The 25,564-nt window shown below is 35.5% G+C and overlaps 1 protein-coding gene across 1 annotated transcript; it reads right to left on the bottom strand.

Moving 5' to 3' along the window:
- Nucleotides 1-4,763: 4,763 nt before the first annotated feature.
- LOC127081136 (NAC domain-containing protein 62) lies at nucleotides 4,764-7,814 on the bottom strand. Its single transcript, XM_051021419.1, has 6 exons — nucleotides 7,328-7,814; nucleotides 6,690-6,967; nucleotides 6,292-6,597; nucleotides 5,892-6,212; nucleotides 5,330-5,725; nucleotides 4,764-5,243 (listed from the first exon to the last, which is right to left on the bottom strand). The coding sequence occupies exons 1-6, from the start codon at nucleotides 7,530-7,532 to the stop codon at nucleotides 4,986-4,988; spliced, it is 1,764 nt and encodes a 587-aa protein (XP_050877376.1). The 5' UTR covers nucleotides 7,533-7,814; the 3' UTR covers nucleotides 4,764-4,985.
- Between the last annotated feature and the right edge of the window lie 17,750 nt (nucleotides 7,815-25,564).

The following is a 25,564-nucleotide window of genomic DNA, read 5'->3' as shown; positions in this document are numbered from 1 at the left end:
TGCGGTGACGACTCGAATTATATGATTTACTTTTGATTTAATCAATGAATCTAAAGGTAACGAATACCCCGTTATAGAAAAGTGGCGACTCTGTTGGGGACACATTTGCTTCCTAGTGGGTTTAGCCTACTTTTTGCTTTGTTGTATTGTATGCTTATATTTACTTGTGACATATTTTTGTGCAAATTTGGGATGACTGTATTGTTTGTAATGTATGAATCGCTTGATATATCAATTGCTTGTATGCTTGGTGGTCTCTTGTGAGATGAGTTCTATACCCGAACTCGAGTGCACTTATGATAGGAGAATGGCATAGTCTTATTGACTTGTGTGGAGTTATTCCTTAGCAAGTTGACTTGCAAGCCCATTCACTTGGTGGAGGTTTTTTTGGGATTAATAATGTCACACGAGTAGTCGTGGTTAGGCATTACTCTTTCCAATATATATCTTAGAAGCCAAGGACCTTAGATTACCTAGCCCATCTTGGCCTATTTTAGGACGTAGTGCGAAGATCGTTCAAGTGTAAGATTTGATACGATTGTTACGCGATATTACACTCATAAGAGTCTCTCTTGAGAATATTTTTAGAATACGAGTAGTCGTTTATCCGATAATATCCGAAAGATGGGATGATGACTATGGGAACCTCTTTTAGAACATGATTGTCAGGTTTAACCATAGTACACTCCCTTTGGGTGGTCCTTAACCGAGACTCCATGCTCGTGACTTACAACAAACCCTTGATTCGCGGTTGATCCATTCTCGTATATCCTTAATATCAATGGAACTTGGGTGTTGATAAGGTGTAAACCATAATCCACCAAAATGGATGATTGATATTAAGGATGACTTGATCCATCCCGTGACCTTTGTATGGTGTGACTTGTTTGATCCTTGAGTGTGATTGTTGCATCCATGCATTCATGCATTCATGCATTCATTTGCATCCATATCATCAACAATGAGAAAATTTTCAAGGAACTTAAGGGGTCTATTTGCAAATTTTCAGACATGGATAAGCAAAGAAGGAATACGAAGAAGTACAGTTTCAGACAACCCGACTTGAAAGAGTTAAGGAGTTTGACATCCTATGTATTAGATCCCTTGGAGTTCAAAGCTCGCCATGGGAAGCTTCTGTCTATTCTTTCTACTCAGGTGGATGAAGGTATAATGAGTGTGTTGGTGCAGTTCTATGATCCCTTATATCGTTGCTTCACTTTCCCAGATTTCCAGCTTTTGCCTACACTTGAGGAGTATGCTTATCTTGTGGGTATATCTATCTTAGATCAGTTGTCGTTCAGTGGCCTGGAGAGAATTCCTTCTTCCCAAGAGATTGCCGATCTGTTGCACATAGATGTATCTGATATTGGTGCTCATATGACTACTAAAGGGGGAATTCAAGGTCTCCCATCTGATTTTCTCATTGCTCAAGCTACTTTATTTGGGAAGGCCATGAGTGAGGACGCCTTTGAGGCCATATATGTACTTCTCATCTATGGGCTAGTGTTATTCCCCAACATCGACAATTTCGTGGATGTGAACGCTATTAGGATTTTCTCTACTCTTAATCGTGTTCCTACTCTGTTGGGTGACACTTACTTCTCTTTGCATATGAGGAATGCAAAGGGTGGTGGTACCATTGTGTGTTGTTTGCCTCTGTTGTACAAGTGGTTTATTTCGCACTTGCCACAGACGCTCGCCTTCAAGGAAAACAAAGGATGTCTACGGTGGTCCACGAGACTTATGTCTCTCACTAATGATGATATCTTTTGGTACAACCGTGTATATAATGGTGTGCAGATTATTGATTCTTGTGGTGAATTCTCCAATGTGCCTCTTCTTGGTACATGTGGTGGAATTAACTACAACCCTGTTTTGGCTCGCCGTCAGCTTGGGTTCCCCTTAAAGGAAAAAAGTTAACAACATTCTGTTGGAAGATGTGTTCTTTCAAGAGGGTAAAGATCTCCAAAACTTGAAGGGCATGATGGTCCGCGTTTGGCGTAAGATTCATAGGAAGGGAAGGAAAGAGCTTGGTCCGAAGAATTGTATTGCTTTGGAACCCTACACCTCGTGGGTGAGGAAGAGAGCTTCTGAGTACCGCATGCCCTATGACTATCCAAGACCTACACTTATGGTTATGGTTGGGCCTTCAACCCTCCCTAACCAAGGAGTAGAGGAGTTGAGAGATGAAGATCGTTCGCGTTCTTGGGTCCGTGAGCGAGAGGAGCTACTTCAGCAACTCAGACCCAAGCCAAACTCATTTTATGCAAACATTGACATTATCTTCAAAGTAGAAACCTAGGCCTTATGCCTCTGATTTTTCAAACTCTTTTCATTAATACTTATTTTGAATTGAATCTTAAGTCAACTTTGACTTCATTTTTGTGAATACTTCTAATTTGTAAATATAACTCACTTCAAATTGTTTTTGTGGTTCCAATGGCCACCTTTGTTAAAACCTTTTTCATAAACATTAGTCATAGGTTTGAGTTATCATAGTGGTTGATGTAAACCTCACCTCATCCTTAGTGATTGGACTATAAGTCTTCCATACTTATTATAGGGTGGATCCCTTACTAGTATGTTGAAGCTTTCCTCATACGGTGGATTGTTGGTTTAGGTTGAGTTTTCTCCCTTTGATAACAAAAGACCTTAAGGCTTTTGACCAAATCAATTCACCCATATCTTTTTGAGATTCTTACCCCGAACTACGAGGTTTTGATCCTACCTTTGTGATGGTACGTAGGCAATGGGTTTATCCATTCAAACACAAAAATTGTAAATAATTTGTATATTCTTTTCTCATCTCCTCAATCATGTTTGCACAAATATTTTCACAAATACCAACCTACCATACAACTTTGCAAAAAGGGCTCCCTTAGAGTACTAAGGATGTTTTGGGTGCTTAAAACCTTCCCATTGCATAACCAACCCCCTTACCCAGATCTCTGACATTTTTATTAGTTTTTGATTTGATAAAACTTCTCGGTTTTTATTCGCTTTCTAACCTTTCCTTTGGATAAATAGAAGTGCGGTGGCGACTCGAATTGTATGATTTACTTTTGATTTAGTCAATAAATCTAAAGGTAACGAATATCCCGCTACAGATATGGATGTCTCTCATCTTATTAGCAAAATCATATACAAAATGTATCAATATTCATATCTCGCTTTTGTCTACTTCAACGGCGATATGCCCCCTCTTGAATTTAGGTTCACAAAGATCACTTGTCTTGTCGATCTAAAATCCACACTAGAGAATAGGTTGTGCTACCCAGACAATCAAAGAGTTGTAAAGCTCTATTACTATTTGTCCTCTGATTGACAATGAAGAGAAGATACAGTTCATCAAGTTTGAGCTGAAGATAAATGAAGATTTAACTGTTATGTGGAGTATATTTTACCATTACGAAATAAAAAGTCGACAGAAATAGATGCGAAGGTTGCGAGATCGACTGAAGATATTCTAAAGATATTGAAACATCTTCAATCATCACTTGATGATAAAATGTAATATTAGATTTACGTCAATGATTATCTATGTAATGATACGTTTTTTATATATATCATAATAATGATTGATATTAATTTATATTATTCTTTCTATTTTGCATTTATTTCTGATTCTTCAAACACAACAGTTTTCAGAAATATAATTCCAAATTTATCATGAAATTTTGGTGCATGCTCTATTTTTTTTACCATGAAATATATCAAAGATACCCGCCAAAGATATTTTAAATTAACACAAATGACAACTAGTTAGAGCAAAATATTTAACCACGCGTGCAAGCTCAAATAGTATGGGTGATTCTAAGGAGCTACTATTAATTAGTTATTTTGGTTTGGTGCGATGTTCTTTTTCCTTTTGTTGAGTTGTAATTTTAGTGAGTTTCTTATATGATAATATCCAAGGCTATATAAGGTTAGATACTTTGATGTATGAAGGAAAAACAGAATTTGTTAGGAGGATACCTACGTCTAAGAAAGATACCTAGTTTGTCATTTCCTTCCCTGACAATGGTCCTTTAGTAGTGAGTGATCCACCATGGACATGGTAGGTTCTTTTAAAAAGTATATCGTTAAATTCAAGGGTGAGTAATTATATCTCACAATATCAACTAGAAATAAAAGAAATATTAAATATATAAAAGAAAAAGACACCAATATTTCTTGTAGGTGGATATTTGATGTTAATGTCTCTGACACTTTTGGTGTTTCTCATAGTTGTCTCAAATTTTTGAGAAGCCTTATATAATAAACTAAAGTTAATTTAAGTTAAATCGTGAAATTTTTTAAATGATCTTATTTAATCGTAAATTTACTGTGAAATATTTTTTAAATGATCTTATTTAACAGTAAATTAACAAAGGACTTTATTTAACCGCCGTAAATTAACTGTGAAATATGCGTATGAAAATCTATTTTTGATCATAAAAAAAGTGAGGTATATTATAGATCACCTAGCATACTCTCAAAAACGGCCTTGTTTTCATGTGGTTGGAAGATCGAGTTATACCTACACTGTATCTGAATGTTCCTCATTTTGGCTGTTTGACACCCATGGGTAGATTTTCAATAATCTAAGTTGAGTTTTAATGGGCATCAGATGATTAGAGGATTCACATTGCATCTTCCTAAATGGACAGAAGAGTGCTTAGTGGATGCTTGTCTCTGCTATTTCGGAATGAACCTTTTATGCCTTGTATCAAAATGAAAAGTGAGAACAAATTTAGAAGGTGAAATTGAAAGAGAACTTAGAATGAAGAAACTGTTTAAGCTTAATATACAATAACAGAGTCTACAGACTAGCCAACTGAGTGACAGTGGGCGATAACATATTATACACCAACTACATATATGCACACACGCATATATATTGAGTTATCAACGAATCTAAGAAAGTTATAAACCCTACATGCCTCCCCTCAACTGGTCCAAAAAAGAAATGGAGACAAATTACAAAGGAATGATCTGCAAGCAGTTTAAAATTTAATACATCCCCATATGTTAGTAAATGCTACTAATGAAACCAGTACAGAGGCAGAAACTACAAAAACGGAAGACCACAAGGCGCAGTTGGAGGAGGAATTCTTTGATCTGAAAGGCGCACGCACCCTTCCTAGCAATACAGAAATATTTCTATGGACAACTGACTTGGATGCCTTCCTCTTTTTATACGTGTGAGTGGTTCCAGTAGAACTTTCATCATCGGCAGCATGATTTTCTGCAGCTTTCTTCTCCTGCAAAATAGAAACAAATGTCACAACACATGCAGAGGCAACCACTTAGTCATCATGCAAGCAAAACATGAAAAAACTTTTCTTACCACTGCAGTGATTGGTTTTGAACTATGCTGTTCTTGCTTACTACTCCTGTTTGAGCCATGTCCCGCATTTCCCAAACGAATTCTCCTTTCAGCATTACCTTGATTCGAATTTGGCTTTAATTGTTCGTCTCTTGCCGGTCGGGTCCTTCTTATGATTCCACTTTCACCACTTATAAATGTATTATTATAGCTTCTTGGTTGATCATAAGCATTGATGTTGTACACTTCACCATAATTAACATCGGATGGAAAAGTTGTCTGGAACTTGTTTTGTAATAATACAACATCGCTCTTTTGATCACCACCATTATAGTCAAAGGTGCGGCAAAACGATGGTGTTGTTGTAAAGGGAATCCTTCTGTCTATTACCTCGTGAGGATAAACAGCTTGCGTACACTGTAACATAACAAAAAATAAGATTTACATTATAAGGGAGGCATGACAAAATCATGTTTAATTGTTAGAGCTGCCACTGGAGATTAGAAAACTTCTTCATGTTATTATCATGGCAAAACCTGCTCAGATTGACACAACGGTAAATAGCGTTGGAGCTGTTACTTACAGTCATCATATTGGCTACTTCTGCGTCTGAGTCGCTTCCTGAACCATTGTCCTTAACATTTAACAAGAGGGGGAAGTTCTGCTGGTAATTACTGGACTCCTCACAGGGAATTTGATCCCAATTAAGATTTGAATCTAAGAAGTCTGAAATATTAATCTCATTGGTACCATATTGAAGTCCACATTGACCGTCAGATTCACTGTTTGCTTGATAATCAAATTCAGGTGGCATATGTGCCAAAACTGGCGAGTATAACCTGTCATCTAATAATAGACCATCTTTCGGGTTATAATATATGTCAAAGTTCAATGCATGATCCTCCTGCAGGAAATATCAAGTATAAAATCAGGAGAATGAAAATAGTGATAATATATTATATAGCTTAGTTAATCAATCTAACCTCTGCAACTAGTTTTTCAATTTGTTTTTGAACATCATGAGCACCATATCCATCACTATGGCACTCAACTGAGTTTATAGCGTCGGATATTGTTTCCTCATAGATATCGGGGATAATAGCCAGCTGCTTATCCTCCTCCGTGACCTGTGATGTGGATGCTGTAATAGGAGCTGGATTAGATTGTATTTCTTCTGGAGAGTAATTGGCAGCCATAGGAGCTGAATTAGTCTGCTCCACTTCACCACAGTTTGATGCTTCAATGCTCTCATCGTTTTTCTTAAATAATCGACAGAGAACATATGGACTCTGATACAAGTTCAAAAAAAATCAATTAGTAATTGCTAATATTCACACTGTAATTCCTTAGCTAGCTCTAAAAATAAGAGAATAGAACGAACCTGTCCTGGGTTGGTACCATCAAGCTCCTGCAGGGTGGGACGATACTCATGCATAACCCAATTAGTCCTCTTCCCTTTAGGTGCACGGCCACTGTAGAAAACTAAAGTCTTCTTCATCCCAATCAAGAGGGTTCCTGACTTGATTTTCCGGTCCTTTCCTGTTGCCTTCCAATATCCATGATTAGTTGCTCTGTTCAATCTATGTCCGTTTGGATACTTTCGATCCTGTGGACAGAAGAAAAACCACTCCGGATCCTTGTTTCGTATCACTGACAAATCTACAACAGTCAACAAACCAAACACACACAACAGATTAGAAATCAGCCAAAAGAAAAACAATTCAACTATTTGTTACTCAAATCATCAAATCCTTAAACAAAAAAAAACAGTCTAAAGCCTTTTTGGATAAATAGTTTAATCAAAACCTAATAGCATAAGTGCTTATCATATAAGTGCTTATGTATAAGCTATTCCTATAAAATAAAGTCAAATTATTCACATATAAGCTATAAGTTGTTTTTATAAGGTCTAAATAAGAGCTTATGAAAATAAGCTAAAAAAGAACTTAGAAGTATAAGATAATTGAACTTTACCAAATCAAGAGAAGATTATGAGTGCAAAAAAGAAAAGAAAAATACCAGGCATATCCCAGGGTTCCCATTTGCAGACATCAATTTCTCGTATAACCCAAACCTCGTCCCCATTTCCATTGATCTTCGAACGTAGATAGTAATCGATAAGTTCCTCGTCGGTAGGTCGGAATCGGAACCCTAACGGTAGCGAATTCAGAGACAACACCGCCGTACCATCTTCAAGCGATGGAACACAGTCAAGAGAACCCATAACATAAAAGTAAAATTATAATTAGAAAAAAAAAAAGAAAAAAAAAAAGAAAGAGAGAAGGTTTGAATGGATCCTTGATGAAGTATTATAAAGAAATGAAAGTGATTCAGAAACTAAGAATCATTGGAATAATTCAAAGGATTTAAGGATGTGGATGTGATGTTCCATGGCTTTTTATTATCTCTTTTAATATTTATGATTTATGGAATGATGATAATAATAATAAGGAAGAACAGAGAAAGTTAGTTTCAGTGTAAGATAGTGTTGTTGTTGTTTGTGTAGTGTTACGTTACGTAGGAGAGAAACCGCGTTTAAATCCATCGTATATCCCGTGTACGATTTTTCACCCTTGCTTTACGATGAAACTACTAAAATGCCACTATGTGTCCTTGTTATGGAAAGCGTTGAGGGGAAGGAAAGGTGGAGGGGCAAATATGGGAATGAAAAGTTTGGGACGGTTGGTCAGAAGAAGTGTGTAAGAGGGAAAAAAGGACATGTTGTTATGCGAATGAGAGTGCGTCACGTGGCAGTGGAGTTGCACGATGGAGCCTCGTTTTACTTGGTGATTAAGAAAACTATACTCGACAAGTCGACAACCAGTGTATGTATTGTTTTTCTTTAATGTTAATTTAAAGTAGTTTTTTTACTAAATATCAATATCGATGTTAATATTTTTTATAATAATATGAGATTGTAGTAGTTAACGACTTTAAAAATATGAAATGAAAATCATGAAATCATATGTTTGTGGCTTATATCAAGAAAATTTGTTTCGTGTCAAAACTGCAACATTTAATAGTTAATATTTAGGGTATTTTTTACATTTTATTAAAAAAAATTAAAAATAGTTGATTTTATCATTTTCATTAACTAATTATGCATACTTTATATATATATATATATATATATATATATATATATATAAAAAGTATAAAGTCTAACAAAAGTTTCAGAAAATTTTAGAAAATGAGATCTCGATATTACCATCAGCTAAAACGATCTTTAAATTATTTGTTGGGAGAGTCGGAAAAATGAAGTGATAATTGTCGTTCAAAATAAAATTGTAGTTGACTAACTAATTTGCATACCGATTGTCTTCACGTCAAGTATGATTGAACTTGTGTAAGTCCTTTTGAATCATATGTATGATTCTTCGGACTAAGGTTGGAAAACTATGTGCTTCCACATTCTCTCGTCTTACCATATCTATCAAGATTTTAGAGTCACCCTTGATCACCAGATTACACTACTACAAAAAACACTTTAAACCTCGGTTAGATATGAGGTGTTACCTCGGTTCGTGGTAATGAAATGTGTCATTAAAAGTACGTCACTTTACCTCTCTGTTGAAATTTTACCGACGGGAAAGGCGTAATAGTCATGGGGTTCGATCCAGACTGATAACATTTTGGAATTTATAAATGGCAAAAAAACATATGTGCCCTCGGTTTTGTATTTTAACTGAGGAGAAATATAGAATTGAGTTTATTATATATAATGTGGGTTGCTTATTTCAGCAAATTCTAATTGAACACATAACCTTTCAAATTGATTTAAAAAATAATTATAGGAAATATTATGTTATATTTAAATAACAACTTACATTAATCAATGATTTACGCGCATCTTGTAACTCATTATTCATCCATCTTTCTTTAATGGTTAAAATTTTCTTCAATATTTCAAGTTCTTCATTCAACATTTCCTTCTCTACTAATTAATTTTTCAAGGCATAAAATTTGATACTTTCTAAAATGAACAAGTATAGAAAAAAGTTGAATGAAAACTGGAAACAACGAGAGAAAATTTAATCTTAAAGAATGTGAAATGAATAATGAGTTATAGAATACTCGAAAAAAATTGATTAGTATAAGATGTTTTAAAATAAAACATAATTTTTCATATTAATATTTATAAAATCAATTTAATATGTTATATGAAACAAGATGAGAACTACACAAAAAATCACAAAAATAATATCTCAATCTCAATAACAACAACATATGGCTTTTGAAACTTTGATAAGTAGAACAACTAAACAACAACAACAACAACTCAAAAACAATAATCTTAATCTCAACAAAACTACAACAACATAAACAGTAAACCTATTACGTACTCTTCACAACAAAAATACCAACACATAACATTCAATCTCAATATAACCAACAACAACAACAACTGAAAGTGCAGTCACGTTATCATATGGTATCGTTTATTTGTTTTAATATTTTTGTCAATTTGAGTATACATGTCATAGTTTGTCGCTTATTTGTAATTTGCATATCATTCAGTATTTATGTGTTTGTACTTTATTTATATTTGAGTTGTATTGTATTCGCTTCGGCTATTTTAACATTGTACCATTAAGATCCTTCATCACTTAATAAAACTAGAGAGTTGACCCATGACAATGTTCTTCTTTTAGCCTAGCAAATGGCTCGTTTCTCATTTCATCAGGTACGACTTTAATCACTGAAGGTAAGAAAAATACATAAGAAGGGGGGTTGAATTGTGTATGACTAAAATTCTTTTTTCACTTCTCATTCTGGAACATCATATTCTGAATCATGTTCAAAGTCTGATATCAGAGTGAGTAACAACAGTGAGAACCTAAGGTGTCATACTTAAATTCTGATACGAGTAAGAGGTTGAATTAGATCTGAGTCTAACTTTAGAGTTCGTTTACATAGCGGAATATAAATGCAAAAGTAAATAAATAGACACACAATATATCTTAATTCCTCTCAAACTGAGATTAGTCCAGTCTCCTTGCAGCACAAGAGCTTTTAACTATAATCAGACTGATTACAATTGCTTAATCCAGAAGCTCAAGACTTCCTGCTGAATCACACCTTATTGAGACTTCCTTGCTCAAACACCCAACTCGAGACCTCTTGCTCAATCAAACTTAATCGAGACTTCCTTTCTCAAGCACCCAACTCAAGACTTTCTGCTCTGCTTGTAACCATGAGACTTCAATGCTCAAGCATCCAGCTCGAAACTTCCTGGCCTAAAGCACATATTTAGGAATTTTCTACCTTAAGCTCATGTTAAGGAGTTTTGCTCAATCACATGGAAAGAGACTTTTTTGCCTAATTAATAATATTAGGAATTTAATGCTCAAGCGCCCAACAAGATACTTGTTTGCTCAATATAATTAGTAAGAGACTTACTATGAGCACAACGGCTAGAGTCTTCAAATTCTCTTAACCAAAAGAGTTTGGCATTAACCTTGTGTTCATGTGTGTGCTACTTGGATAAGTATATACACAAAATTTTACACTCTTGAGCAAAATGTGAGTGGTTTACTTCTGAGAAGAACGAAGTGGTCATTCTTCTTCTCTCCTTGCACAGATTTCCTCTTGTTGTGCCTTTCTATTCTGATGATCTTACTTAATCATTTTCACTCTACTCTCACACATTTAACCTTTGTGGTTATATTTTATGTTTAGTGTATGTTTCTTAGATCTATGTTTTCTGAATAAAACACAGTCTCTCTCTCAACCAACATTGTGAACTGGTATCGCGTCTTTGTGACACACTCACATATTCTTCAACTCACATTCATCTTGGTCAGAATAAACTTATTGAATGTTTTCAATCTTCATCTATAAATAGATTCTGAGAATAGATCTGTTGAAGATTAAAGCTATCAAAGGTACAAGTATTTGTTAAGGTCTTTAACCCTTGTACAAAAGAGTAAGTCAAAACGCAACTAGCATAAAGACGTTGGGGGAAGCAAAGTAAAGTTCAGAGTTAGAGAGATAAGATCCCGACGACATTGTTTTATACCGAGGACATAAAGTAGTGTATCATTGTCATGTGATCTTCTTTGGATAACTTCAAACTTGAAATCTTCTTATAGATGTTTGTCGAAGCTTATTCAGAGTCGTTATTATCCTTATACTTAACTTTTTGATTCAAATGCTTTTTATAGAATTAGTTAAAGCTTGATCAGGAGTTGAAGTATGTCTTAAGAACCTGGTTTTTGTGAGACTCCAGAGTCTAAAGTTCACGGGTTATGATTTTTCCTTCATCAGAGTCTTTATTAGTTTTAGTCTGGACAAATACTTGCAGAGTTGATAACTTGATGTAGACAAATAATCCTTTGAAGCAGATCCTTCATAAGTGTTGATTAAGCATGTTCAGAAGTTGCAAGGTCATTCCTTGTGATAGTGACTGCTTGCTTCAAACGAGTCCAGACTTTAGAGCTTTGTTGATCTTTGTATATCAACTCAACTTAGGTTCAGCATCTGAAAGACTTGAGTAGACTCATCAGAATCTGGAAGCTTGATTCTGATCTTTCGGATTCAGAATAATTTTCCTCCTTTTAATGGTTCTTCTTAGTGATTATTTTGATTAATATCAAGGTTAATGTCTTTTGATTTTGCACACTAGAATAACCATTAGTAAACCCTATTATTCTTTAAATACTTTATTGTCATCAAGACCTTTTAGGATCTTGAACAAATCTTGTTCTAACTATCTTCCCCTTTTTTATGATACAAACAAATGTATTTAAGAACAAGGGTTAATGATTTAATTAACACATTTTAACATCAGAGTTGAGGTTTGTAAGCTCCTCCTAAGTTAGATAGTCCACTAAGATGATGTTTGTAAGCTCCCCCTAAGTCTAACAATCCATTAAGACGAGACTCATTATCTGTGTTAATTTAATCCTATAATTTTAATCAACAAAGTCTAACATCAGAGTCTGAGGTTTGTAAGCTCCCCCTGAGTTTGATAGACCTTAGGTTGAGGTTTGTAAGCTCTTCCTTTAGTCTTAACCGTTCATTAAGGTAAGGTTTATAAGCTTCGCCTTAAATCAGTGTCTTTGTTAAATTAAAATTAGTCATTTAAGCTCAAAAAAATAAATTACAAAAAAAATAAACAACATAAAGCTTATAAATCAGAAGTTGTTTTGACAGAAACTACTTTGTTCAAGTTCAAATGTTTTATTCTCTTCTTAAATACTATGCATTTTCTCCTCCTTTGTCATCATCAAAAATATTTACGAAAGAAAGAGAAGAACAATAAAACTGAGAAAAAATAAAGCAGTTTAATAACACAAAATTTTGAAAGAAGTTGATACTAAAAATAATGAAATGTAAAAAAAAAACAATTAAATAGTTAGAAAACAAGTTTAAAACAAGTTTAAGAATCTGAAAGAGAAGACGGAAACAAAAAATTTCAGAAGAAACACTTTTTAAAATGGATAAAAGTTCTTTTGAAGAGACTGGAAGAAATTCTTTACTTATGGTAAATCACTATCGTTATAGTTTTAAAGGAGTAATTGTGATTCAGTATGATATGCTTAATTAGTGTTTGGCCTATAGATTTTCACAAATCATACTTAAACCCACAAGGTGTTTGATCTTTAGAAATTTTATAATAAACGCACGTGTTCATGCTAGAACATAAATCATCATCCACTCAATCATACATTTATTTTAATATGAACACAACTGCTGACCATTCTACTGTTTCTATTGTTTTGTAGGCTTCTTTAGTCTCTGTTGCAACTTCAGATCAGAAGGTCAGACCCTCTGAAGGTATTCTTTCAATCTTTCTTCCTTACGCACTGAAGCCACTGAAGAGGATTAGAAGAAGAATTCAAAGATAAAATTCTCATAAGTGTTTCATTTCAATTCAGATGATGAAGAAGAACTGGATTTAGATTCGAGAAACTTTTTCTATGATTGTAGACTTAGGGATGATTAGAATTAATATTATAAATATCTTTTTGTAATCATTTCTTTAGTTCAATAAAGTCATTTCCCTTTTTAATTAACATATTGTTCTTTAATCATTAGTTATTTCCTTTATTCCACACTGATTTAAGAAGTTCAGAATTCAAAAAGAAAACACAACGATTTTTTTTGACATAATAACTCTCAATATATATTCATTGATTGGTGATGCTTTATAAGTCATACAAACCAGAATCATGAAGAATATTACAAGAATTACATCTTAAAATTCCAAAACTATGCATAAAATAAAATTAAAAAATTCTCTAAGGGTAAGTTAAAAAAGAAAAGAAAAAGGATATGACTACAAATATTACAAAAAAAAACATTAAACAAAGGAAGCTTAGAAATATTGTCGAAGTTTGGTGGAAGAATAAGAAGTAGATGGAGCTGGTATTTCCTTAAGTCCAACATGATCTTCACCAGCAACTTTTTAGCCTTGGGTTAAATGAAACTTCATACATACATACAACCGTTTCTTGTAGAGAGATGAGTTCACCTAGAACTCGTTCAGAAGGATTGAAGAACAACTTTCTCTCATGAAGAGGTAGTTTTATCTTCATGAGATTGAAGATTACTTGGTGAAATTTCACTCTTATTCTTGAGTGAAGGCGAAGTAAAAGATCATAGTTAGAGACTCTTAATTCTTAAAGAAGAGCTATCCTTTTATTGATGCTCTCCAATTGGTTTCTCACGCCAAGGTTTGAGCTAGAGGTCATCTCAGGTTAGGATAGAGGCGAGAGAAGGAGCTTTTGAAAAACCAGATCAAGGTTGCACAACCGTGTCAACCAATTTTGAGGGACAGGTTATAAAACCAAAATGAGAAATTTAAACTGGGAAAGATCAATTTAAATAGAGAAACAAAAGGCTTAACTAAGAGAGTAAAAAGATTTACAACAACTAGATTTTGAAAAAACAAAACACATAAAATCTTTTGGAAAAACCAACAAGCAAGATAAACAAGTATAAAGAAAAAGTAAGACATGACAAGGGAGAGATACCACAGAGAATCCAAGGAGTAAAGCATTACTACTCTACATATTTTGCCCAAATAGCTTTACAACCAGTATAGTAATTTTCAGACACGTGGATTTTTAAAAAATAATAGATAATTCGTATTCCTTTTCTGAGCTCAGAACCTGATGCTTTTCAAAGACTACATGTCATTAGAGTCTGTTCAAGACTTCGATGAAGCTACTTCTGATTAGCATTAGTCTTTGATACTCCAAATTCAAAATCAAGCTTTTAAGAATGAGATCAAAAACCCTTTCTTAGATAATAATTGATTATTTAAAAGACATAGGGTAAAAACAAGTAAAACAACTCATTAAAGAGTTTACTTGAATAGCAACACTTTTCTGATCAAAACTTTTGAGCTCACAAAACTTGGTTCTGAACAAAGAATACGAATAAGGATACAAAAGAATATTTTCCACTTGTTCTGAAAATTCTTATGCAGATATATTATCTAGGATAGTTATACATCAAAGCGATAAATACACAAACTAAAGTAAATAATATCTCTTTAAAAAAGTTACCTAAAAAAAAGAAGGAGTTTAGACATACCTTGGATGTTTCTTATGTACATCTTTTAGTTCTAACAATGTTCTTACTTGTGTGAATCAGTCTTAAACACATTTGTTGTTAAACCTGGTCCTTGCTCATCACAGTCTTGGAGAAGTACTAGTGACCATATTACTCTTATTTTGTCTTTCTCCAGACTTTAACTATCCTTCCTCTTTCAGAGTTTGGATAAGAAAATATGATTTCCTCTTGAAGAGGAAGTAGTCATTTGTTGTCCAGACATTAGGATAGATGAACTAACTTTAAAGCACATCAGCAAACATAATTTCTGATTTTGATACCCATAATCTTATAGTTCCTTTTGTGTTTGTTACTCTAGTCCTTTTCTCAATGGGTGTCTTTGCCTTAGAGTAATGTCTAGCATTATTCCAGACTTTCTTTTTAAAGAAACTATGTCATGGATAAGCTTTGACATTAGCTTCTTATCATTTCAGAAGCATGGATCCAGAAGTCATGGGTGCTGAATTCCCTTGACTTTTTTACTTTTGGATCATGGTGTTTGGTTTCATCAAAACTAATAACTTTGAGAATTCAGGTTCTAACTTCTGTAAAACTTTTGACCTTGAGGTCTCTGGTTCTATCAAAACCTTTGACTTCTCTATTATTGATTATGATGGGTTCATAACTTTGATCTTTTCAGTATTAGAGAACAATAAGTCATAAGTATGACTTGAAGAAGATGGTTCTGAAGGGTTCTTTCATATTAAGGTTTTGAAAACCACACATTTCATGAAAGCCTATACCATCTCTTTTGCTCTTGCTTACTCCATAAATCATGGGTGAAAATAGATTTCTATTGAGATCTATTGTTAAGAAATCTTTGAGAAATATCATGCTCAGGCAGCAACTAGATTTCTTTCCAATGTCTTAATTGTTTCTTTAGAAGATTTTAATTCTTCTTTAAGAAAATCAAATTGTTTCTTAGCAGCCTTCATGTGCCTTGCCTAATTTTGACAAAGGCTCGTGAAATCATGAATAAGATCAGACAAAGATAGGTTAGAATATTCCATATCATCCTCATTTAATTTAGAGCCAAAACCTGACTCAGACTCTGAATTAGAGAGTGTAAGAACCATCAATGTAAGATTGGCTTCTTTAGTATTTGTGTCTGAACCTTCTTCATTATCAAGTTCATCCCATGTTGGCATGAGAACTTTCTTGAACTTGCTTTGAAACTTTCCTTCAAAAGGATTTACTAAAATGATTTTTTTAGAGATTAGGACAATCATTTTAGAAGTGATCAGGCTAGTTGCAATCGTGGCAGGTGTTCTGAAGAACTTCTCTGTTCTTGGAGCATAAGCCTTGGAAGTTAGAGCTTCTACCAGAGAGTCTCTTGTTACTCTTGGTTAGTTGTTGAAGTCTCTTGAAAATGAAGGTTATTTCCTTATCATCAGAATCCCCATTAGAATCTTCTCAATGAAAAACTTCTTCTGGTTTTTCTGACTAAGAATCTGGAAGTCTGATTAGTCTTCCTTTTAAATAAGTAGACCAAGATTAAGCTTGATTCTTGTAGCAAGCACATTTACCCCACGAGTCAATCTTAAGGATTGAGAAATCCTTTCATACTCACAAGGAAAATGACTCAAGGTAGAAAAAAGTTTATTGATTTCTTCAACAAGTACACTTGTCCCACGAGTTAGTCTTAAAGATTAAAAATCCTTTCATACTCACAAAATAAGTGATTTAGAGTGGACAACAACCACATAGCTATTATTTTTTATTACTATTTAAGTGGATTGGATTTCCAGTTTTTTATGATGGCATTTGTAACATTGCAAAAGGAAAACACTTGAAGTATCAAGTGTCTAAGAGAAAAGAGTTAACTTCCTACAAAAATGTACAATTGCATCCACATTTGTTTTCCAACAATTTAACTTATCAAGTTATTTCATTTGCTTTGTTTATTTACGTACTTATCTTGCTTTTGTCTGTTTATTTTCATTGCACCCTTTCTTACAAGCATTTTTACCTATCGTTTTTTCTTAATCCAAACACTTCACCAAAAACACACCATATACTCAACACGTCTAGTCTAGGACTTTGTAGTCGGTCCTACAAGTAAACCTCGATAGGAAGGCTAGAGATTATTCGTGCGAGAACCACGTGCGAACAAATTGGCATACCCAACGATACCCATTTGTGTTTACTATATGCAACTACGTAGTGGTAAAATGGTATCACCACGTCCAAATCCAAACTAATAAACGTCTTCGGGAGGAGATACAATTGCGTCACAAGCAACAAATGTTGGTTCTGGCCCTATATCTTCGGTTTCGACTGCATACAGTGGACCAATATTAACATTGCGTCAACGTGAGACTCCAAGGCCGATGAAAATGGGGACTTCAGGGAAATATATGTCCAGTTTCACAGTGCCCATGTATAGAACTTTATGAATTCCAATTGAATTTATGGCAAGTATGCATAATAACAGTTTGACATTTGGTAAAAATCCATCATCGCCATTCCCACCCTACCATGGGTTAGGACCTTTGGTAAGCCAATTCGGTCGACCCCCAAGGTTAGGTTTTTTATATCAGTCGATCCTAACTTTCATATCAAGTTTTGTCTCAATCATGAAACAACAGATGGATGAAACCAATCATGAAATGGTCCACATGTTGACTCAGTAAATAGGTACCATACTGAGACCATTGATTCAAGATTCGACTCAGAGTTACCAACAACTGGAAACTCAAATGACCTGAATAGGGTATTTCCTAGGGGCTCCCAGAGTGCAAGTTCGACAGACTCCTTCACCTCCACCTCGGTCGGAAACCTCAGTCTGACATAAGGAGATGGTCGCTAAAACGATTGATCAAGAACACCAGGTGGTTGAACCAATACCTAGGGTGTCCCAAAGGCCTCTCGTTATGTTAGTTAATAGAAATCAAGATCTCGACCATGTAGTCATGCAGGTTCAACAAGAGGCGATGGTTGGGGAGAAAACCTTAGAGGCCATTGTCGAATGGATCATAGTTCGAAACGGGATAAACCCAAGCCTACAAAGGCCAACGTATTCTTCTCCCTTACCAGATTTTGTTTTACAAACAGAATTACCTAGGGGATGGAAGGTTCCAAAATTCACCAAGTTCGCCGGAGACGTTGAAGAGTCTATTGTCGAACATGTTGCCAGATATCAAACCGAAGCTGGCGACATAGCAAACAATGAGGATTTGAAGTTGAAATACTTCCCAAGTTCTCTCACAAAGAATGCGTTCACTTGGTTTACAATGATACCTCCAAAATCCGTATATACATGGACGCAGTTAGAGAGGTTGTTCCACGGACAGTTCTACATGGGACAGTCAAAAGTAAGTCTGAAAGAACTGGCCAACGTCAAACGAAAGATTGTTGAGTTAGTCGATCAATACCTCAACAGGTTTAGACTTTTAAAGGCTAGATGCTTTACTCAAGTCCCTAAGCATGAATTAGTCGAAATAGCCGTATGTGGTATAGACTATTCTATAATGAAGAAGTTAGACACATAATATCTTAGGGATATGGCACAATTAGCTGATAGGGTTCGACAGATCGAACGCTTGAAAGCCGAAAAAACCAAAACTGGCAGACACCATAAGAAAGATAAAGTGTCTTATATAGTAGTTGATGAATAATATTTTGATGATGAAGAGCTTGTCGATGAAAGCGAGGTCAACGTGGTTGAGCTCAAGCTTGGACCTCCTTACATGTGTAGATTATTAAAACCAACAAAGGGAAAAGTCCTATCGAAGCTGAGAAACCAGATAAATACATTGCTAAAACTTACACTTTCGATGTGTCTAAATGTGACAAGATATTTGGTTTGTTAGTTAAAGATGGTCAAATTATTATTCCTCAGGATTTAAAGGATTCCCCTTTAGAGCATAAAAAGAAAAGGGGATTATGTAAGTTTCATAACTTTCTTGGTCATAAAACATCTCAATGTGTTTTTTTCAGGGATTTGGTGTAGAAAGCTTTGAAAGAGGGAAAACTTCAATTTGGAGAAAGGCCAAATATTCAAGTGGACTCAAATCCTCTGAAGATTGAAGAAGCCTTGTACTCTAAACCTTTTGAATGCATGATGGTGGAGACTACTGATGGTCCCACGGAGCCTCTCGTTGCTGAGTCCTCTACTGAATCTTTTGAGTGTATGATGGTTGAAACTATTGATGGTTTTGACAAGAGGATTGAAGATGAACTAAAGGTGGTTTTTCCTCAAGCTGGTGAAGACCTGAATGATTTCCAGGAGTAATGCAGAGTGAGTGATCCGAAAGCAGTACTATGCCCAAGGTGCAACGCTGTGTTCGATGAGAAAGCCGCTGAAAAGTTTGAAGCTGACAAAAAGAAGGCATAGAAAGAAGAGAAACCTATCATCCCCAGATTTGTGTTCGACAAACGTGGAGCACGACGCTAAAATGAAGAATACAGGAGGCAATTCCAACAGTCTCGACCAAAGAATTTTCTTCCTCCGTCGGATATCCCACAAGAGAAATGGGTTAAACCTATGAATCAGAAAGGGGGGAAGTGACCAAAGTGGAGAGTGCTCTCATTTGGAAAAGGAAGCAAAGACTCCAAAGAAAAAGGTCAAACCAAGAGGTTATGGGTTTCTCCTAATTACAAAGGAAAAAAACCCATGACCAGAACACAATGGAGGCGTTACCAACGAAATAAGAAAGCTAGGAAAGAGGCTCTGACTTCACAGCTGAAGTCTCTCGAAACCTTTGGACAGAAAAGACAACTTCAAAAGGGAGTGTGGATGGAAAAAGGGAAAATCGTGGCAAACCAGACAATGGCCATGATTGTTGACCATGCAGAAAAAAAGGGATAATATCATCCCAAAGCATGAAATGCTCAACTCAGGTCGAGAATAAGAAAGAACCTGAGAACACACTTCACTCAAATGAGGAGGAGCCTGAATATTCTCCTTAGTCGGATGAGGAGGAACTTGAGTATTCTCCCCAGTCTGATGAAGAGTTTGATGATGATATGTATGATGATACTATCGACGACACTTATAGTGAAGATTTCATCGTCAACTGAAGCATCGTGTCAGTGCTGCTTGTAGAATATGATATGGTGTCGAAAATCTCTGAAGCAGATGAGGATTTCATGCCAGACGAAATTGCTGAAGGAAAACCACTATGCTACTATGTTATGAATAGTGGTGTGGTGGAGGAACAAAAATCCATGTTCGAAAGGTCTATCCCAGAAATGGTGTATCATTTGAAACCATTATTCATAAGGGCAAAGGTCGACGGAGTGGCAGTGAACAAAGTGTTCATATACGGAGGAGCATCTGTCAACCTGATGCCTCACACTTTGTTTAAGAAAATGGGGAAATATGATGTTGACCTCCGATAGCACAACATGGTTTTATCTAACTATGAGGGAAAAAGCAGTAACATTCTTGGGGTTATCCAAGTCAATCTAGCCGTTGGTACAACCACGCGATCGACGCTCTTCATGGTGATAAACTCCATAGAAAATTTCAACGTACTCTTAGGACGGGAATGAATCCATGGAATAGGGGCAATGCCATCAACTGTACATCAAAAATTAATTATCTGGAGAAAGGATGGTATTGTTGAGAACATCGAAGTTGACCAGAGTTATTATAGGATTGATGAGGCCAAAGGCACGAAGAAATCTTTCAACCATCATTTGGCACACATCGCTCCTTGTGATGACGAATCAGGGTCCTACACTTCAGTCAACACAGGTCGTGTCCTGAATCTCGATCCTAACTACGGATTTATCTGGGATGCTAAAGAGGAAATGAAGCATGAAATGGTAATTCCACCTACGGGGTGGCCTGCAGTCGATGGAGATTACTGTTGAGTCAGAAATTTTGGCCTATTTGGCTGAAAATAAAAGAAAATTGGCTCTAGAAGCTGAGAAACTACAAAATTTGGCTATCGGAGCCGAAGTTAAAGAATGTGAAGATAGACGACAAGGCCAAACAACAACTTCAAACAGTCGGAGGCTATATTGCATTTATTATAATGAGCCTTTGGGGTTTGAGAAAAACCCATTGAATGAGTTGCAGAGAATGCAAGCGTAAGACCCACTCAAAGAGATAGATCTAGGAGATGAAGTCACAAAAAGACCAATGTATATAAGCATTAAAGTTGGGTTGAAGATGAAAGTTAAATTGATCGGAGTATTAAAAGAATACAAAGATTGTTTTTCCCGAGACTATGGCGAAATGTCTGGCCTAAATCGAAGTGTGGTGGAGCATCGATTGCCTATTCAGTCAGAAAAATGGCCAGTAAAGAAACATCCTCGACGGTTTGCTCCAGAAATCACAATGAAGATTAAGCATGAGATCGAAAGACTGCTCAAAAGCCAGTTCATCAGGACTGCAAGGTATGTCGAATGGTTAGCCAACATAGTACATGTTATCAAGAAGAATGGAACTCTTAGAGTTTGTGTAGATTTTAGAGACCTAAACAATGTTACTCCAAAAGATGAGTATTCGATGCTTGTGGCAAAAATGCTAGTCGATTCAGCCACATGCTTTGAATACTTGAGGATGCTTGATGGTTATTTTGGCTATAATCAAATTCTTATAGTAGAAGATGATGTTCCCAAGACGGAGTTTCGATGTCCCGGAGCTTTGGGAACATACAAATGGGTTGTAATGCTGTTTGGTTTAAAAAACACTAGAGCAACCTATCAAAGAGCCATGAATGCCATATTCCATGATTTTATTAAAAAATTTATGCAAGTATACATTGATGATATTGTGATAAAATCTTCATTTGAAAATGATCATTTGGATCATCTTCGACGCTCATTTGAGACGATGATAAAATATGGATTAAAAATGAATCCATTAAAGTATGCTTTTGGTGTACATGCAGGAGACTTTTTAGGTTTCGTGGTGCACAAAAAAGGAATTGAGATTAACCAAAACAAAACAAAAGCAATTTTGGATCTCAAGCCTCCGTCGACAAAGAAACAACTCCAGTCTTTGTTGGGGAAGATAAACTTCTTGAGAATATTTATATCAAATCTAAGTGGCAAGACGAAGGTTTTTTCGCCATTACTCAAGATCAAGAAGGAAAGTGATTTTCACTAGGGACGAGAGCAACAAGAGGCTTTCGAAGCCATCAAAGAGTACCTCACAAAGCCTCCCATTTTATTGCCACCTAGTAGGAATAAGAATATGAGGTTGTATATTGTTGCGTCGGATACGACCATAGGAAGTATGTTAGCTCAAGAGGATGACAATAGTGTCGAAAGACCCATCTATTACCTCAATCGAATTTTAATAAATGCTGAAACTAGGTACAATATGATTGAAAACTGTGCCTATGCTTGTACTTCTCATGTATGAAATTAAAGCAATATATAAAACCAGTTGATGTTTATGTTTTGTCTCATTGTGATGTTATTAAACATATGTCGTCTAAACCCATTCTACATAGTCGAATTGGGAAATAGGAACTAGCATTAATATAATTTTCTTTAACCTGTATGCCTTTGAGGGCTATGAAAGGCTAAATAGTGGCACACTTTATTGTAGATCACGCTATAGTCGAACCATCACTAAACATGGTCGACACGAACCCTTGGAGGTTATACTTCGAAGGGTCAAGTCATAAAAATGGAACAGGAGTTAGGATCTTAATATTATCCCAACAAGACATTTCCAACAAAGCTCAAATGTAAGGACAACGGAAAGTGTTCCAATAATGAAGTAGAGTACGAAGCCCTAATAACTGGTCTTAAAATCTTAAGGGATTTAAGAGCCAAAAAGGTCAAAATAAAAGGGAATTCAGAGCTAGTGATCAGAAAAATCACACGAGAATACAAGTGCATTAAAGAAAATTTGCTAATGTATTTCGCAATGGTGACACACCTATTAAAGTGTTTCAAGGTTGTCAGCATCACACATATGCCTAGAATGGAGAATCAACAACGCAGTGAGTTAGCATAAATTGCATCTAGGTATAAAGTATCGAAAGACAAGCTTAAGGATTTTATTGAGGTAAAAGAAAAGATGGTGTCGAATGTCTCGCTGTCACCCAAAATGGAAATCCCAAAAACTAGGGGACGAATGTCTTCAGTAATAATTTTTTTGAAAATTTTGAAACTTTTGCAAGACATGAAGTTTTTGCCATTGACAATTTGTCACAATCAGATTGGAGAAAACCAATCATAGAGTACCTAGAAAACCCAGTTGGAAACACTGACAGGAAATTCAAGTATAGAGCATTAATTTATGTACGCTTAGGAAATGAGTTATTGAAAAAGACTCTAGAAGGAGTGTTGCTCAAGTGTCTTGGGGATACAAAAGCATACATAGTGGAATATGTGGGGCCTACCAAGTTGGCCATAAAATGAAATGGTTATTATTTCGACAAGGTGTTTATTGGCCAAGTGTGTTAAAAGACTGTATTGACTTTACAAAAGGGTGTCAAGAATGTCAGATACACGCAAGCATCCAACATGTATCAGCCAACAAGTTGAATGCAATTATCAAGCATTGGCCTTTTCGAGGGTGGGCATTAGATGTCATCGGTGAGATTAGACTAGCCTCGTCGAAACAACAAAAATTTAGCCTAGTTGGAATAAACTACTTCACAAAATGGATAGAAGTTATCCCTTTGATAAAAGTGGATCAAGATGATGTGATCGAATTCATTCAAAAACACATCGTGTATAGGTTTGGAATTCCTGAAACCATTACTACAAATCAAGGCTCAATTTTTGTGGGTCAAAAGATGCAAGAGTTTGCTGCTGAAATATGATTCAAGTTGGTTACTTCCATACCTTACTACGCCCAAGAAAACGGCCAAGTCGAGGCAACCAACAAAGTGATATTTGGTTTAGTCAAAAAACATGTTGCCAAGAAACCTAAGAATTGGCATAAACATTAGATCAAATTTTATGGGCGTGTCGAACATCCCCAAAAGGGGCAACGAATTCAACGTCTTTCCATTTGACATTTGGGCACGATGCTATGTTGCCAGGGAAAATTTGTTTACAATCAGTTAGGGTGCAACGACAAAATGACATTCCGTTAGAACAGTATTGGAGATTGATGTTCAACGATTTCAAGTAATCCAGACGTTTACAAACAATGCCTACGAAATTCAAGAGTTGGGTATTGATCGATGAATCTTAAGGGTAAATGGAAAATATTTGAAAAAATATAGACCTATGCTCTAAGAGATTCAAATTAAAATGTAGTGAAATTGATCATTAATTATAAAAGTCAAGATGGCATACAAAATGGCCAATCAGCCTTACAATTGAAGGAGAATAGCGATCCAAAATGCAGCGGAAATTAAAAAATTTCTCCTTTAGTGATCCTTATGAATGGGCATGATCAGTGATAGAATCGTTATCTCTTGTGGCGATTGAAACCTTTGATGCATATCTAAGGGGTGATCACGAACGTTGAATGATGACAACACCTCTACTCAGTCCACACGAACAAATTCCTTCAGTCTCAGTGCTAGCTGCTACGAATGAAGGCTTCGAGTGAGAGAGAGAGAGAGAGAGAGAGAGAAACAAAATTTCAACTGTACAAATGCTTCTGCACAAGGGTTCTATTTATAGAACCACTTGTGTGGGTTGTAAGCTAAAAATCTCACTTAAGTGTATGTGGCCCATAGCTTATGATATACCAAAATCACTTAAGCGTGTAGTACCTTACCATATTTTGTATTCTACTTAAGTACACCGTACCTTACGATGTTCTATAATTCACTTAAGGGAACCGTACATTACAATATTCCTTAATTACTCTATCTCTCATAAATCCATCCTTTTATGTGTGACCTTGTAGGTTTTCGCGGCATTAGCAATCATATTAAATCACGTATTTAACATAATAAATAGTGAGCGGTATCTAGCAACACATCACTGTTACCCAAGACACGAAAATGTCATGTGATTTGACAAATCCTTTTGTGATAATACTTATGTGTACAATTACCCTTTTGCCCCTATATCTATATTAAACACGAGGCATAGACCGTGTCATCCTTGTCCAGTTCAATATTGGGCCCTTAGACGTTTATTTTGTTATGCAGGATGGGCAAATTCCCTCTAGGTCACTCATGTCCCTCAGCATGCTTCGTGGAGTACCCATCAACTGTCTTTATTATCATCCAGTTACGGACAATGTTTGATCAGCGATAAGGCACTCGACTCTACATCTAGGGTCCATAGTGGTTTCAGGTCGAAGGGTGGTATACACCAATATCACCATGAGAATAACTTATGACACTTTGGATAACATTCTATATAGTATTCTCATAGCGGGTCAATCCCGTATAAATATTACTCTTAATATTCATACATATGTTTAAGACTTGATAACTCCTTATCCATGATCCATGAGATGTGATCATCCGTCTATATACATAATAGTCTTAATGCTTTAATGTTATCCCACTTTACAACAAAGCTCGACTACTGATACTTTAAGAAAAGTGTCCTTATGTTTAATAGGATCTCATGATTAAGTCACACTTGATACATTGAATGGACTAGCTATTCTAGGGACTTTATTAAACAAACATAATAAAGAAAAAGCCTTTTATTAATAATAAATAATTTGATACAAGTACCAAAAGTATTGGCGTCTAGGGCTTACACCAACAATCTCTCACTAGCACTATAGCCAATCAGGCATACCCCTAATGCTCGTAGATCTAGTATAACCATCATGCTTCTGTTGCGCAAGAGGCTTTGTTA

The sequence above is a fragment of the Lathyrus oleraceus genome, chromosome 5, assembly GCF_024323335.1.
Source record: "Lathyrus oleraceus cultivar Zhongwan6 chromosome 5, CAAS_Psat_ZW6_1.0, whole genome shotgun sequence".
NCBI lineage: Eukaryota > Viridiplantae > Streptophyta > Magnoliopsida > Fabales > Fabaceae > Lathyrus > Lathyrus oleraceus.
The sequence above is the reverse complement of the archived record's forward strand: the minus strand, read 5'-3'. Positions and strand labels throughout refer to the sequence as shown.